Below are 16,998 nucleotides of genomic sequence, written 5' to 3'. Positions count from 1 at the left end.
CAAGAACATCAGTGGTGGAGGGAGCTGTCCCAAAAAGATGAGAAGGATGCCACGATGATAGTGTTCCACACCACATACACTGCATCTGGTGCCTGATTGGCTGATGGCATTTCTGCTGCTTCAGAATACCATGACCGCTGCCGGTTTTTCTCAGTGTTTCAATAGTATTTTCGTGACAAGTTGTGGTGCTAAGCAAAACAATTGTGGATGGATGGTCCTTATTGAAACTCCAACTTTCATGTGAGAACTGTGGACGACAGGGTGCGACAATTTAGAGATCGTTACACCATAGTGAATGTGTACTGCAGAGCACTGACATTGCTCGATAAAAGCATGGTGCGATGTGCTAGCAGGTGACTTATATACTCCTGTCAGATGGGCACACTTATGGCCTTGAGACTAATGACCTTACGTAAACGTTGTATGTAGCTGAAATACGGCCTTAAAGGGGTTGTGGATCCAAATTCAAATACAGTCGACCCCCGTTTATCGGGACTTCATTTATCCGGATCCCGCGGTATCCGGACAAAAGGAGCGGGAACGGATTTTCCTCCATGTATCTTGTTCTCGTTTATCCGGACTTCAGCTTCCGGACTCGGACAAGAATTCCAGGGAACGAAAGTCGAAAATTCTTGTAATCCAGCTTCAGTTATCCGGACTACCGTGAGTAAGAGGAGACGCTGACCCAGCTTCGTCACCCTTTTCGCTGTGTTGGGGTTATTCCCGTCACCCGTGAGGGACCTACATTCCTCCGTAGGGGAGACAACCGTGCACGATGACCCCCTTTTCTATTTGTGTGCGCTGGGTCCCGTTGACCAGTCGAGTCATTTGGAAATATCTCGAGCAACTGTCCGGTTCTAGAGGGGAAAACTCCAACCCGAGGGCCTGCTGCTTACGGCCCGTTGGCCGATGAAGACATTCCCCTAGCTGAGCTGCGATCCCTGATGCAGAGGCTCACTGCAACTGCCGTAGATGATGCTGCGGTTTCTGACTACGTTGACGTTGATAAGGATGATGACGCGTGTGCAGCTATGACTGATGACGGGATTGCAGCTGTTGCCTCCGATTATGTGCAGCAAGACGGTGCCGATGACGCCAGTGAGAAACAAGGCTCCGACATTGACACTTTGCGTCCGCACTGACATTCTTCGAGCAGCGCAACAGCGTGGCTCAATTCTATGCAATTAGCAAAAGTTTGCAGGAATCGAGTGCCTACACTACTATGTAACAGCTGTCATTGACGAGATTTCTGTGTTTTAATTAAACCTTGCTCTGTAGGACTTTTCTATTCGGTCGTTTCATTTATCCGGATGCCGCGGTATCCGGACGATTTCGCCGGGAACGGCACCGTCCGGATAAACGGGGGTCGACTGTATTACACAAAATCATGTTTGAAATGTAGATTTACGGGTGGCAAGCATCTCCGTCGAAACCCTTTCACACTGCGCTCCCGCAACCACGGAGTTATGGCGCTTTGAATATGAGGAGATCCTCTCACTCTTGGCTCGCCTCGTCCTCGCCTGATCTCGGTATGACGTAGTACCGAGCGCGCCACGGAAGTGCGGAGTTCCCGTCCCCATGGCGACGCCTGTAAACAGGGACGCGGCGAGCGCTGGGACGCGACGCGGCGAAGTGAAATGAGCGGAAGGGCTATGACGTGGAGCCATAGAGCAACTGGTCAAGGCGTCACTTCCCGCCGACTTCATGGAGCTGCCCAGCACCGTTTGGCGCCACGGTCGGCGGGGGCATAAAAAAATGTGAGATTTTTAAAACTCTGTAGCATAAAAAATAATAGGAGGTGGGACTTTGCGTACGGAGTGCGTGGAGCAAGGCGTACAGACTGTGCCAGAGACAAAGTTCTATCTGTGTGGTTTTCCAACCCCTTATCCGTGAAGGTGTTTTGTCGATGATGTCTTTGTCATTTGTAAACGTTGAATGGGGTTTGTGAAATCACATTTGTTCTTGCACTGAGTACTCAGAAACAGCATTTGGTTGGTGTGCTTAGCCAATTTGAAGAATACAACGGCAAACGAGATTTTATTTGAAGCGCTTTGAATGCTTCGTTGTGTGCGCAAACTTTTGGATGCAGACGACACACAGTGCAGTCTGTCGAGGGTATCACTATGAACTGAACATACGAGGTAGAATGAGAAGCAAAGTGCCAACAAACGGCCCCAGGCGGATGTTCACCTCGAACCAGCTCTGCTAGCCGGTGTCTTTAGCACATGAACAGTCCGAGGGTCACCCACTGTCTGCATCTGTACCGCGTTAAGGAACCACTCTCACACACTTATATTTTATTTTTCTTATCACCTGCAGACTTCAGAATTTGCTACGCAGAGCAAATAGAGTAGCCGTCGACACTTTTCTTCACGGCCACACAAATTTCTCTTTCACGATACAGCCTTCCGCTTCCAGCGAGAACTCTCAAGGGCAGTCTCGTGATGTGGGCACGCTGATAAAGCACGAAGATTGCAGGATCAAGAGCTCGACTATTGCTTGAGGGCATCTGACATTCATTTCTGTTCTTCACGCCTCCTTCACGTAACAACCAATGATAGACATGAAGGAATTGAGGTCGATTACTTTGACGAGAACGGGCCTGCAAGTGCCTTTTTCAGTAATAGTGCATTGCATTTGATATTTGAGCACCTTTGCTATGTCTGTACCTGTCCTGGCCAAAGCCTGTTTCGTTTTATACGTGTCACTTTTAAACAGTACTGATTACACTCTTTGTGCTCTGGGGACCCTGTGCCAATGTTGTACTAAGAGCTGGTAATGTGCTGGTAGTGTAGTGCAAGATTATGCTAGGAATGTTGCTCTGGGGCGACCATGTGTTCGACATCTAGAGATATGCGTTGACCCTTTCTGAGGAGTACTCTTTCTTCGTGACTATGTTTACTAACCAAATGTTATAATTGTCTGTTTCAGGCCACATCTCCAGTCAAAAATGCAGGCTCGGCGGTAGGCACCTTTGGCCCTTTCTTTTTGTAGTAGTGGTTCATAAATACCCACAAAGCTTCCCCATACACCAATTGTATCTCCACTCACCAAAACTAAAATTAAAGGGGCACTAAAATGCAAAAACAAGTTCACTTCAAATTACGTTCCACAGTATGTTAATTTCGTACTTGTTATCATAATTCAAAACTTTGATCCATTATGGAGCTACAATCGAAATTATACCGGGCTCTTTCTTGCTTCGGTGCGAAGCATGTGAACGTCTTTTCAGCTCGTGCATAGGTGTTTTTAGTCCATGCTGCGTGTGCCACACCATGGGGCAGTCCCGGTGAAAAACATTGTGCACGTTGCGAAGCGGAGAGGCATTGTCGTCCGAAGGACATGAAGATAAATGTTGTAGGGGTGTGCGAATATTCGAATTCTCGAATTCGAATCGAATATCAAACGCTCGAACTATTCGATTCGCGAATCGAATATCCAATATTCGATTTTTCGAATATTCGACTATTCCACGAATATGAACGACACAACCCGAAAGTGGGCTTCACCTGATGCTTCCGTGCATGAGGTGAAGCCTGCTTTACGAAATTGCCCTTGCTGCGGGACCAACACAGGCGGGACGGTGTTTCGTTTAAGATAACGTTCGTTTAAGACACACTAAAGCCATGGGCTACAAAATGGAAACTTTTAGTGCGAAAGTCACATATTGTAAATTTTGCACGAATATTCGATAGTCGATTCGATATTCGGAATTTTTTCCCTCATTCGATTCGATTCGACTTAAAATATTCGGATTCGCACACCCCTAAAATGTTGTCAGTGGAACATTCGCGAGAACTATTGTGATCTACAATTCAGTGAATCGGTTTTGAAAAATGCCGCAGGGTGCATCATGCCGCGCATATACGGAACACTACGATCAGACCCGTTCCAAATCCACATGCCCATGATAGGTATGCGTGTGCTTCTCCTGCTGTTTCATTGGATGCCGCCAATCTTTGCCTCCTGGGGATCCCATTCGTTGCCGCCAAAGACGGCTCTGTTTTCATTGCATTTTTCTTCCAAACGGTAGCGCTGTGTGAGCTAATTTTGTTGTAATTACACTAATTGAAACGGTGACTTTCATTTGAGAGCAAGTTGTTTTTGCATTGTAGTGTCCCTTTAAGGGAATTGCTAATGAAAAACATGCGCTGAATGTGAATGGGTATTTGGCACAATATGCGAAGTGTGGATTACCTCTTTGCCTTACTGCATGCAGAAACCTGGAGTTATAACTGCGTTATTTGATCAGGACAACATAATTTGAACATATTTTATGTTTGCGTGTGGTCATTATGAATGCACATACAAAAAAAAACAATAGTTGCGATATTGTATTTCTCAAGCCCATTACAATATTTTTGTTGCCATTTTTTTAGATCACATTTAATTAGACAGTTTATTTTTGCTCATTAGCGAGCCTTTTTACATTTTTGTGACCAAATGATTAAACAACGTTTGCAACTGCTACACCAAACTTGTTGCATGCCAGAGTAGGAAGCTGCTCCATCACTGGTGTAGCGGATAACAATTGTTTCTCTTATGTTGTTTTGTTTCTCCACTTTTTGAATACTCCCTTGATTTTCCAGGAACCGACAGTGAATGTGATCACACACCTTGTAAAACGAAAGGTTCGTTCCTTGTACTTTCCCTTCCAGTATTGCTAGCTGGCTGCTAGCTATAGTCGTGTTCAACTTAAGAAGGAAGAGATAGCGCCATGGATAGGATGGCTGGGCCCAGGGGCCCAGAGAGGTCACGTTCCCTCCTGCGCCAGATAATGTAATCCATCGTATTCTCTCTGCTTCCGTATTGGCTGTTAAGAATGGCTGCATGGTGGAGCTGCAGTATCTCTCCTGGCACACTACTGCTCCTCATCTACAACGGGGCACGTAGTTGACGGACTAGATTTCTTTTCCTTCTTAAATTGAACACTATTACACCCGCGTATAACGATATTGACGGTAATCGCGAATTCGATCGTTATACGAGGGCTGACCTAAATAGCGCGCCATCCCGCGTGTAGCAAAAGAAAAAGAAAGAGATGCTAAAAAAAAACTCTGTGTGACATTGCACTGGCTTGGGAAAACAGCGACCAGAACTCGTGGAGGGAACCAGGGAACATATCAGGACAACTTCTGGCAACGCTACACGTCACCGTTCCGCAAGTCTGCTTCACCTAACGCGTGTGTGCTTTAGGAGAAGCTCGCTTTAGAACCCTGTCGCGCGACTCGCGGGTGGAAAGCACGTGCTAGGCCTTTTGAATCATTTCGCGAATTTGAGCAGCATTGGCCAAATACGGAGACACAAAAGCGTTACCACCTACCACTTTCACTGACAGCACTGGAAAAATGAACAGTCGCTGTCTATTTTCTTGCCTCAATTTTTATTTTGGTTTCTTTCTATGTTAATTTCGGACGATACGAATTGTTTCCGCTACCCTGTGAGATTTGTATTCATCGAGATTCTACTGTATCTTATCGCGGCGAAAATTGCGGCGAGGTTATGCGCACGGGACAACGTCCAACATCGTTATAAGAGTATTCGGAACCGCGGTTTCCATTGCTGTACGCGGGTCGTTTCCCCATAGAAACAATGTATATTTTGACAGTAAAATCATGAACCATCGTTTTACGAGGGATATCGTTATACGCGACATCGCTATCCGCAGGTTTTACTGTATAGCATTGTAGGTTAGTGTGAATTTATGTCAGCAATGTCAATTTCTCCGTTATGAATGGGGAGTTAGACAATGGGGAGTGCTAACATGATTCACTTGTGGCACGGAAGCTTTCCTTGTTGGTTGTACAACATATGTAATGTTTGGGACACGGTCTGCCACCTCTTGGGAGAGGTAATGGTCGGATACTTGGTGTCGTCTGCTAGTGAGAGCGGTTGCGCGCGGCCTCCCCTCGGGTATACTTCATTCGTGCCCGACATCGCCAGTAGTGCCCAGGCACAGGCGGGAGGGGCTTGGGGCTATTTTGAAATCTCTAATATGTAAAGGTGTGTGGAAATTGAAATTTTCGAATACGAACATCTGCAAAATTGTCCTTCGAATATCACGTCGTAGGGTAAAGGCTTCTAAGAGTGACAATTTAGCCCCAAAAACTGGCATCCTTAGAAAAATGCCCTCATGACACACACTTGAAGTGCTAATAAAGAACATGTACTAATGTATTGGCTTAGCCCAAGGCATAGATGCCTATATGCACATGTACAGTACAATTATTTTTACAACGAAACAATGTGCTGTTCTCACGAGGCAAGCTGAAAACCGTAAGAATCTTGCACTTCCAAAATCTTTCATGGACATTGAACACCTGTGTTGGCATTGTAAATGCTGGTGAAACAAACAGAATTCAAGTAAAGCGCAATGACGTGTTCAGAATGTGGGATGGTTTAGTGATGAGCATGTCTCAGAAGGAAAATGAAGGTGGCAAGTGCTCTCGTCTTGCACTGACAATGCCTTCCGCATTTGTTGTGTAAGCGAGAAACTGCACGGTTTCAGTGTGCTCTCACATGCGACGTCACGCGTGAGACCATCATTACCAGGGCGGTAATGCATTGTTTGGAACAGCCCCATTCATTAGCGAAGTAAAACTGCGATCCTCGAAGATGTTGTATGGCTGTGCTTATCATGCTTGATCGTTTCACGACGTTTTTGTTCAGCGCTTCTTTCATTTGACGGCGAAAATCTGTGCGCGTGCCTCAAAAGTTTGTCACATGGACGTCGAGTCGCGAGCAAATGCGTCTTGCTATCATTTGTAACAACAGTTATTGCAGTTTCAAATTACTCTGCAATTGGGACTCTGTGCGAAGTCATCTGCAACGCCGCGTTTGACTGTTTTGCCATCTGACGGAAGAAGTAAAACACAGGTAGAGCTGGTATAGCCGATTGGAAATGTTAGACAGCGGCGGGTTTTTAATTTTCACGATTTATCCGCAGAGAAACGGACCAAGTGGTAGCATCGACATAAAATTTTGGGGCATAATACGTCCTCTAACATCTACTTTAGCTTCCCAACACTGTTTGTTTCATCTCCGCTACAAACCCGGAAGTTTATCTTGGGGAACCCCGTACATACCTTGTGCTTTATAGTGACAAGGACCACATATTGTAACATCAAATGTGCTTCACATAGTTTATTGTTACACTTAAATAATATTTACATCAGACACGCGTACAAACTGCTACTAATAATGCACGTGATACATACTTGGAATTCGGGGAGAAATCAGCTTTAATTCGAATTAGCCCTAAACTGATTCGGGAGGGAATAATGTGGAAGAATCCGGTCTGACCCCAACCATTTTCATCCCCTTGTGATAATTTCGCATTGAAAAATGTCATTACGACGTACTCAAGTTTCTGTTGCAACAGCCACACAATAAATGCACGGTTGAGTGTAGAAACTGTGCAGGCAGACGACGTTTTGATAAGTTGGATTGAGGGGGCCCACGTTGCTTGCTTTTGTCACAGTGAATAGGCCAACGTGTGTTAACTTGGAAATTGCAGAGGCCAACAGACGAATCTGGTAATGACTCAACTTCTTCCCCCATCAAGAGGCAAAAAGCAGAGACTCCCACCAAGAATGGAGAGAGCACTACAACAGCAGTATGTATAATTAGGGAGTGACTTTTTTGGGTTAAATGCCTTTCTCAGATTCGGGGGGTAAAAATCGGGTGCTGTTTTTAAATCTGTAATTCGGGGAGAAATCGGGCGATAATTGTGCCTTCGGGTGTTATTGTTTCTCCTCTTGTCTATTAAGTCCTTTCCTAATCTCTCTCTCTCTTTTTTTTTTTTGCGGGATCGTGACCTTCCAGCGGTAATGCCCGAAGCCATAGACAGTGTTGACACACATGAGTGTATTGCTGGGAACATAAGTGACCCATTCTTACATGTGTTACACATGGCGACCTTTGTTCGTCTTCAGTGGAAACGTCACTTGAAGATTTCATAGTGACTGGAATTCAGGGAGAAATCGGGTTTAACTCGAATTGGTCGGAGGTCAGTTCGGGGGGGGCGGAATAACCGGGCAGAATCTGGTTTAACCCGAAGTCACTCCCTATGTATAATGCCGTTTTGGCTTTTGACCAATCAGGACGAATAGAGCCTTGCATTTTAGCGTTAAACCTGCAAATTAAAATTAAATTAAGTTTGCATCCTCGTCGCTTAGTTCCTCGACGCGAACAATCGAACCTGCCAGAGTGCAAGCATGGCCATTCATACATAGAGCCTGAAGTTTTAGGGTTTAACCCGATTCTTCCCCGAATTTCCACACTGAATTAAAGGTTGCCTCTTTAGGGTGAAACCCAATTTTTACCCGGCAAATTGCCATCACTGAGACATCAGTAGGAATGCACAGATAACTTGTTTGACAGGAAATGCAGTTACATCACTGTTTTTATCAAACCAATGCAGTAAGGTTGAGTAGCTGTGTCCGATTTCTCACAGAATCCAGCATACTGGAAGTTTTTCCTCCTGAATTCGCATGAATTTAGAGCACATGTTTATTTTCCCCGACTTTTACCTCCTGAATTTAGAGAAAAAAAAATTCCCAAAAACTTCAGGCTGTATCATACATAGGGTTTAAGGTGGTAAAGCCCATTTTTATGCTCCCAATTTGCACCATCATCAGTTTGGGTAGTAATCGAAAATGATTGTGCAAATTCAGCCACAAATGCAGGCACTGGCAAACGCTAAACGTTCACCAAAGCTCCTTGGCATCCAGTATTCACGTGAAATGTGAGACACACATATTTTCTTTTCCACATAAAAATCTGCTCTTTCACATGGTACCACCAGATTTTACCCTGCCTCATAGAACCTGATATAGAACCCCTAGAGCTGTGCGAATAGCAAAATTTCCATTGCGAATAGTTTACGAATATATTTCACTTGCACTGCGAATCGAATCCGAATAATTTCTCCAGATGGCGAATCGAATTCGAATAATCAGAAAAGGCCCAGTTCGAATAATTCTGAATACCTCATGGTGAAATATTTTGTGGTGGTGTGCTCATTTGATGATGTTCTGTTCCAAACTTGAGCCTTTTCACCCAGTGTAACATATCGTGAGAGAAGGGTCCCTCTCTGTTGTGTATGGTAGACTGCATTATTGGGATGAACTGTACTGAGAGTTATAGCGAATTCCACTGGTCGTTCTGGTGCACCGTAGAGCAGTGTAACACCCTCGCCACAATGAGGGGCGCTCTCCGTCAGTGCAACTACATTAATCCGCCCAGCGGAACATCCGAGAGGGTTTCAGTGCAGCGGCGCTGCCCCAAACAATCTTCAACGCCACCTATGTTGGCAGCTGTGCCGTTGACCAGGCAGGCAACATTGGTAAACCGCGAAAACCTAAACCGAGAACAGCATGGACGGTGTGTATCAACTGTGCTTGGATAATGACGAAGCGCATCGTTTGCTTTTTTCAATGTGCAGCACAAATGGTAAGTTGAAATAGCTGCATTCTCTACTTTTCGATATCTGTAGCGTTATGTAGCGTATGTTATGTAGCGATATCTGTAGCGTTATGTAGCGTTATCTGTATTCGTCTTTGTTTTATAAGTTTTGCGTCCTGTCTCATTCGAGCACTAGGAACACGATGATACGTCATACATAGAGTTCGTTGTAAATGTTGTTCAAATACGACGATCCTCCTTCGCTACTACTACAGCTATCTCTGCTGCTGTCACTGCTTTCGGAATCCTCAACGAGACCGAAAACCACTTCCATTTCGTCCGCCATGTTCATTCGAAAGCGGAGGAGGGACCGTCCGGGCGCACTCCCGTGTTCCGGTCTCCACCGCCGATTTTCTCCGTGCAGGCAGAGTTGCACTGGTGTTGTACTCGCCCGGTGTAGTCGCCCCGTAACGACCAGCGGAATGCGATGCGCTTTGCATTGAAACGACCAGTGGAACACGCGCGCGCTGGCCAGTGCAGGTTTTTCTGCACTAGAACGACCAGTGGAATTCGCTATTAGTCAACATGTTCCATGCAGCCTGCTTTGTATGCAACCCCTCATTTCTATGTTTACATTATGAATTTCGTGTACTTTTTTTAGAAACTGCAGTGCCCAGGGTACAGTGTTGACCATGCGCTCATAGAAGTTGTAGACTTCAGTGGCAGAATATGGTAAACAGTGTAAAGTGGGCTTCACCTAACTCTTGGGTGTAATGAGGCAAAGCCCACTTGCAGAATGGTGATACCCCGCTTCAGTACTATTCGAAAAATATTCGAAAATTTCAATGTAGGTTGTGAATAGGATTCGAATAGCATCAGATGCATGTTTCATGTTCGAAATTTCGAATATTCGCACAGCTGTAAATTTTCCATATCATTTTGAAAAAGGCAAACTTGAAAGCACAAGGATCTATGTTTCATCTTTTACAGCACATTTTAGAATCATGCACAAATTCTTTATACAGTTTGAGCTTGTTTTATGGCGCTGCCAAAGGACCTCAAAGTTAAATGAACGGCACAATTTTACTCTACCAGGAGCACTGCAAGGCGTGATTCAGTAACGTCTAAATACGAGCAGCACTCCTGTGGTGTTTAACCACCATGGAAGGAGCAAAAAAATGAAAGAACCACGAATATGAGAAATCCACACACTCTGGGAGCTGCCATCTGAAATTTTTGTTCTAGTCCACTTCAGGTTATAAAACATCCTAGGCGTAATATCACACTATTTTACACTTCCTGGGATTAAAACCAGTTTTCAAAAACTTCCCCAAAGGTACAAGGGAGACTTTTAGCATATACAGTCAAACTCCTTTATAGCGAACACCTTTTTAACAAAAATACCACTACAGCAAATTTTTTTTGCTGTCCCCTGAGTTTTGTTGTAAAGGAGTTTGACTGTACCATATAAAATTTGCTGTGATACTAAAAAAAGCTATGGTGTTTGCTTTTCTTTTCAGAGCCCCACAAATAACGAAAAACCCGTGCCCAAAATGCAACACATTCTGTCCTGAAGTTTGACCACGGTCCTCTGTCCTACCTGTGCGGATTCTTGTGGCTTTGTTGCTTGTGTATACACTATTTGTACTAGACCCCCCGAAAATCGTCGTACGACCGCATTGTACAAAACGTTCATTGTTTATTTAATACGTCTTTCACACACCATTAATAAATTTCTTTAGCAACATACGCTTCGCATTTAGTCTCTGTATGAATGTGTGAGAATGTGTCCAGAGTGATTGCAAGTCTGTCTGTCTTGCACGATTTTGATGAGAGCATGATGTCGGCGTAGTGTGATGGTTGCACACCTGACCGGCAATCAGATTCCCCGTTGCTCGATTGCATACTTTCCGTCAGCTACTGTCCTTGCTAGAAACTTACGGTGAATTTGCGTGGTAATTTCCTGGCAGCTTTGTTTGCAAGATTCTGAGCAGTTGAGTTCCCTGAATCAAAACGTGCCAACTGTGTTCCTAGCGTGAGGAATTGATCAGCTAGCACTTTCTCACATCTGCATTGCGAGTGCCTGTGCGGGCACATTAGTTATTAACACCTAAATTCCGGGCAGTCATATGCGGGTAACAGCTGTCACATGACCCAGTGCAGGACAGTGTTACTACATTTTGACCACACAACCACTTCCGCCAAGGCTCTTGGCTCGGGTGTTAGCTCCTTTTGCTGGTGGATTTGGATTAGGTCTCACCATGCCAGATTAACAAGTGGAACTTGCCGTATGTCTGAATGCTGCGCGGCACAATTTTCCTATTTACAGGAATTTATTACATTAATTCGGGAATATTTAGAGCTCTTTAGATATTTCAGACTGCTTTCCAAACAAGGCTGAATATTTCTCTCTATGCTGAGGACTGTGCTTTGCAAAATGACTAGCTTGGATCTGCAGTGGCACAGACTTGCCACTTAGGAACACCTTATTGGCTATCTGCTCCAGCCCAAGGTATTCAATCTCTAGACCTTTAGCTGACGGACGTTTCTTCGCATACGACAGAAGAAACGTGGCAAATGAGTAGCCCGTCATGAAGGCGTCGTACCCCGCCCGGTGAAGTCCCGTCGTACGTTTCGCAAGTGGTGGCACGTCGCAGCTGTTGGAGTGGTCGTCCAATTTTCCGTTATGTTCCATCTCTTCGACATCTCCGTCGACGTCACCCATTGCTTCACTGTCTTTCGGTTGATTACTATGTTGTACTTTCTGACGCCTCTTCTGTTGCTTCGTTGCTTCGGCATCCAAAATGTCATCCACATCGTGTGATGATGGACAGGCTGTTCCATTGGTGCACCAGCCATAGCGCTAAATAAAAATGTACCGCAGTTTAAACCCACATATCTGCTGAACGAGATATGGTATGGTCAGGTTATTGTAATTGGTTGCATGCTTTGCCCCCCTTGGAAGCTCTCTGCCCTTCCCTGGAAAGTCCTAGGAATACCCATGCGTTCAGTGCGGATAAAAACAGAAAAGGCATTGGTAGGTCCTTCGTGGCAAACATTGCTAAGACAGACATGCAGCTATAACTGATACTCACTGCAAAGTTTTTGCACACGCTCACGGGAGCTGCATCGCCAGGAAGCTTACTACGTAGTGCACACTCGCCGTGGTCTACTAGGTGTTTCTCATTGTATTCCTGAAAGTCTACGCTGACATAAGGCTTCCCATGGGCCTCCTTTGAAGCGCTCTCCCTCTGCCTGAAAACATCAAACATGGCAACTTTCGTGTACAAAATAATTGGACTCTGCAAATGGTATAACTTTAAAACCAAAGCAAATAGATGTGAAACCCTTATTGTTTGCAAGCACTTCATTTTTGCAGCTTTTAAAGGGGTTCTGAAACCATTTCCAAACTTTTGAAGAAATCACCTGGTACATATTGGTCTATGTGTACCGAACGTTCACATCAAAACGCTACGTCTCTGCGATCCCCACAAAGAGGGAGACTGCCGCCGGACCGGTTTCGGCACAGTGTCTCTCAGGAACTTCGTGCAAGTGCGCACACCTACACCGTCACTTCCTGTTTGTCTGCCAATGTCTCTCAGCGTTGTTCGGCGCCACTGTCAACGGTGGCTCGAAAAAAATGCAGTTTTAAAAACCCAGTAGTAAAAAAAACGTTCAAGTGATGAATGTGGTACTTTGCATGTCGGCTCCATGGACTACAACGTATGAAACGATGCCATACATTACGCGTGTTGCGTATGGTTTCTCAGCCCCTTTAAGGGCACACAAAATTGTCTCGCACTCCAAAAGCTACGCTGGATTTGCAATTTTTACCTTCAGAGTTGGTTGTACATGTTACTGGAAAGCGTTTGAACTGCTTCACAGCGCAAGAATGTGCAATGTCACTTTCATCAAATATGCGAAGGGAGATTTCGGGAAGTAGGCAAATTGAGCCACAAATTTTAGCACCCAGGATTTGTTCAATTTAGTGTCCGTTAATATGCACCCTGTGCACGGTTCGTGAAAAATCCGAGGTCATGAAATTTATGGGTGTTACAGTTTTCCCAGTCATGAATATTTATTTACCAGAAGCAAATAGTTATGTAAACAAACACAGATAGAGAGAGAGAGCATGTATGGATACTGATCTTCGTAGGTAGCAGTACTCACTTGATTTTCTACCCTCTCTCCTGGCAATTTTTGGGCTTGCAAGCAGCTTTGGAACTGTACTCTAATATGTTCTGTTTGGACTAGACAATCCCTTCGATTCGAAAATTGTGTCTAGAATTTCATATTCAATTTGGGATTTGTGTTGAATACTATAGAATTAGTTCCTTTGGTATCAGAAAAAGTCTGAATATACGCACAACTTCGAAATTCACACAATTGAGCCCGTGCATAAAATTGATTGAATTCGCACAAAATAAGCTCGTGCAAAAACGACGAGCTCTCGTGTACTGCGATGACTAACCTTTTTCTGAATACGTACTCCAGGTATGATGCGGGCATTGATGCCTTGAACTCAGAGATGAATTTTGTGTCATAGATGCCAGCAGAGAACATTTCAGAAAGGTCGGCAACGAAAATCTGAAGGGACCTGGGCAGTTCGGCGTAGAAACACTGGTAGACGAAGACTAGGTCGATAAACCCGTTGTGCAGTACAATGGGTTTCTTATGCAGCACTATCTGCGTAATCAACTGCCTGAGTGATATTCCTTCTGGCTCTTCTTTTGGTGGCTGCAAGGGAGGTTAATTACATGAACAGTGCATACATTTACAAGCATCAGGGGCATTGGTGAGGCCATATTAAAATTTAGTTTTGTGGCATACAGCAGGGTACATTCATACTCCAACATATAGCTCACGACATGCCTGCTTACCAAGCTTTCATCATTAAAGTAGCAGAGAAGTCATTTTTAACACCCAGTTTTCTTCCTATAAAACTGTTAAGTAGGCCAGTAAGATGCACCATGCAAAGTAATTTACACCACAGAGTCATAATTATCCCGGAAATTGAATTTAAAATACGCCGCAAAAAGCGACAGTGCGCAACGGTGGTGAAGAGCAGTACCAGCCTGTGATCTGCCTGGAACCTCGCGCTGACGCTATAAGGAGAACGCTCGCTGATTGGCCTAGAGAAATGTTGTCTGCTACTCCGTTGTCGTCTGCTACTCGGCTGTTCGGAGTTCTGATAAAGCCTTTCTCCTTGCTCGGTAATGCTTCGGCCGCTCCTATCCCCAATTCTCCGGGAAAACTGGCAAAACAGGTTTACGGCGGCAAAGGGACAAGGCGCTGACCCCCACTGACCGGCGAACCAGAACGAGTCTCCTTATGCCGTCATCGGTGACGTCGCATCATTCCTCCTCATCCTCGTTATAGCTGGAGTGGCGAGTTAAGGGTGAAGGCGCGGAGCTACGTTTGTGTGAGTTATTTTCTGGGAAACAAATTGCGCACATCAAAACCTTTCGCGCTATTCGGTATAATGACACGCACACTTTCATCAGATGTCTTAATCCGAAATTTTTTTGGATGGCCCTCTGTACTCCTTTAAGAACATTTAAGCCTATACTTCCATGGACATTCAATTTCAATTTCAATTCAATTCATTTCCCCCATCAACTGACTAATTAGTCTAGTTATTGCTATATCTGTCTACAGTCAACCCTCAATTTATGAACTCTTAAATTACGAATTCCCCTGCTTTATGAACAGTGCGCTCTGGAACAAGGAACTTCCCCTTCCCCACTCCAAACCTCGATTTATGAAATTTTTTTGTAAATTTATCTGTAATGCTAACTGTTACAACATACATACACCATTTACACTTGGAAAATTATCATGTAGAACTGGGCAGCATCCAAGGCCCTCTCTCATTCCAGGTTAATTTGTTTCAATTAGTCAATTGTTTCATTTATTCCAGGTTTTCCCCCCCTAAGACTGCAGAAATGAAGTAGTAGTAGCACTTGTTGGAATGAAAAATAACATATATGAAGCAGACTTCTTGAAATTGCTCCTAATAAACAGAACAGGCTGAACTTGCTTATCGTTTCATTGTGGTGAACGAGCGGATTTCTTACCTTGTCGTTACCCTTGTAAAATGGCACTCCTAGAGCATACTGTCGGTTGAAGTCAAACCCGTGGGTGATAAGGAACTGTATTGAAGATGGCTCAACAATGTAGCTTTCGCTGCACATGGCCAGAATGTTGAAGGTCTGTACCTTAAATCTTGGGGGGGGCAAAAAGTTTTGCTCGTATTAGCTGCTAGCTACATGCAGAACAAATGTGAAAATGTGTCTATTGGCAGGAATGTCTTGCAAGTGCATCCTCACGAAGGTTAGGACTTGCAACAGTCTATTTTGTTTTTGTCAGCAGCAAAAAAACAAAGAAAACTCAAATTGTATGCAGACTAATATTTTGGAAGCACACCATATTTCTCACTCACATTTTTATTTCTCACTTGCACATATTTCTCACTTACACATTTTTACATGGACACTGCAAGGATTGCATCACGCCATGTCCCAGCAGAAACTTGACAGTGCAGCAGATGCATTTTGCTTTGAGAGTGTGAGGTGACGGTTTCAACAGGTCAGATAAATCATTATCTGCTTCAAGTACGCACACATGTGCTGAATAGTGGATTTAGTCAGCATTTGTTGTGGATGACATAAGAGAAAGCAGACATTGACAGTGGTTTCTTCTAGTCTCCGTGCAAAAGCTTGTACCGAATAAATCTACTATCGTCTTCAGTGTTTTTTGTCTTTGTGTTCTTCAACTACGGTCTTGACTGTCCTTCTACGTTTCTGTGCTTCTGTCTCCTCCGTGCTAACATAATCAGGAAGGAAGACTGTAGTGTGGGAAAAGAAATTATTCCCACAATAGCTGGCAGATGCATGAAGTCCGAAACAGAATGGGATTTATCTGAATCCTCGTTTTCCTCACGAGTAAAACCCGCTAGATAAAGAAGGCCATTAAACATGAAAAGGAAAGCTCCTTACTTTAATTGACCAGTTTCTTCAGTTCTCCGGTCGTGAAGGAAACACGACAGGCCCACAGATATCACAGCTCGTGAAGCCGCAACGCTTGCTATGGCTTTGTAGCGGTCATCTACAGCCCTTTAAAGCATACAAGAATACGACCATCAGAACCCATACAGCAGGACAATGCTTCGTGGTCGCTTACTTTGCGTTAATTTCTTTTCTTGAACCAATGCCGCTCAGTTCCTTAAGAATAAAGCACGAACTGTCAGCATTCATGCGTCACTACACGTGACAAAGTGAAAACGTATTCGTACTTACGAGGTCGAGAGCAACGAAAAGCGACGTCCTCACAGCCCACATCAATGACGGCCATAGCTCGGTAATGTTTTCTTTATTTACGTCAACGACGGGGACGCTCGTAATTGCGCTCATTGTAAACCGCGCACATTAACAATCGCGGAGTTCCCGAAGTCCATTTAATAACTGGCCGCACTTACCTGCACGAAACGGTTTAGTTTAGTAGAATAATACAATGCCTGACCAAGCTTCAATGCTAACTCTCTATATTATATTCGTTCCTTAAAATTAGTTTATTGTGAAATTTTAATGTAAA

At 44.4% G+C, this 16,998-nt stretch overlaps 2 protein-coding genes across 3 annotated transcripts in view; one reads left to right on the top strand and one right to left on the bottom strand.

Annotated features, from left to right (window-relative positions):
• Positions 1-11,152, top strand: part of LOC135391219 (protein HGV2-like) — a 25,366-nt gene extending 14,214 nt beyond the window's left edge. For both annotated transcript variants that reach the window (XM_064621380.1, XM_064621381.1), the window contains 4 exons: positions 2,932-2,964; positions 4,590-4,631; positions 7,517-7,615; positions 10,926-11,152. In XM_064621380.1, the coding sequence (XP_064477450.1) occupies positions 2,932-2,964; positions 4,590-4,631; positions 7,517-7,615; positions 10,926-10,979 (228 nt within the window). In that variant the 3' untranslated portion in view covers positions 10,980-11,152. The remainder of the gene's footprint in view (positions 1-2,931; positions 2,965-4,589; positions 4,632-7,516; positions 7,616-10,925) is intronic.
• LOC135391220 (target of EGR1 protein 1-like) lies at positions 7,129-16,998 on the bottom strand. The gene is made up of 7 exons (XM_064621382.1): positions 16,704-16,998; positions 16,588-16,628; positions 16,404-16,520; positions 15,483-15,630; positions 13,877-14,142; positions 12,501-12,660; positions 7,129-12,268 (listed from the first exon to the last, which is right to left on the bottom strand). Exons 1-7 carry the CDS (start codon positions 16,815-16,817, stop codon positions 11,762-11,764), a joined length of 1,353 nt encoding a protein of 450 aa, XP_064477452.1. The 5' UTR covers positions 16,818-16,998; the 3' UTR covers positions 7,129-11,761.

This window comes from Ornithodoros turicata, chromosome 4 (assembly GCF_037126465.1).
Source record: "Ornithodoros turicata isolate Travis chromosome 4, ASM3712646v1, whole genome shotgun sequence".
Taxonomy (NCBI): domain Eukaryota; kingdom Metazoa; phylum Arthropoda; class Arachnida; order Ixodida; family Argasidae; genus Ornithodoros; species Ornithodoros turicata.
Note: the sequence above shows the minus strand (reverse complement) of the source record. Positions and strands in the feature narration are given on the sequence as shown.

Bases quoted from the DNA above. Each gene is read 5' to 3' on its own strand.
- LOC135391220 (XM_064621382.1), bottom strand. From the start codon at position 16,817: ATGAGCGCAATTACGAGCGTCCCCGTCGTTGACGTAAATAAAGAAAAC. The intron at 15,631-16,403 runs GTAAGGAGCTTT...GCCCCCCCCAAG, and splicing joins GAAGAAACTGGTCAATTAAA to ATTTAAGGTACAGACCTTCA. The intron at 12,661-13,876 runs GTTAGTCATCGC...TGATGTTTTCAG, and splicing joins GAGTACGTATTCAGAAAAAG to GCAGAGGGAGAGCGCTTCAA.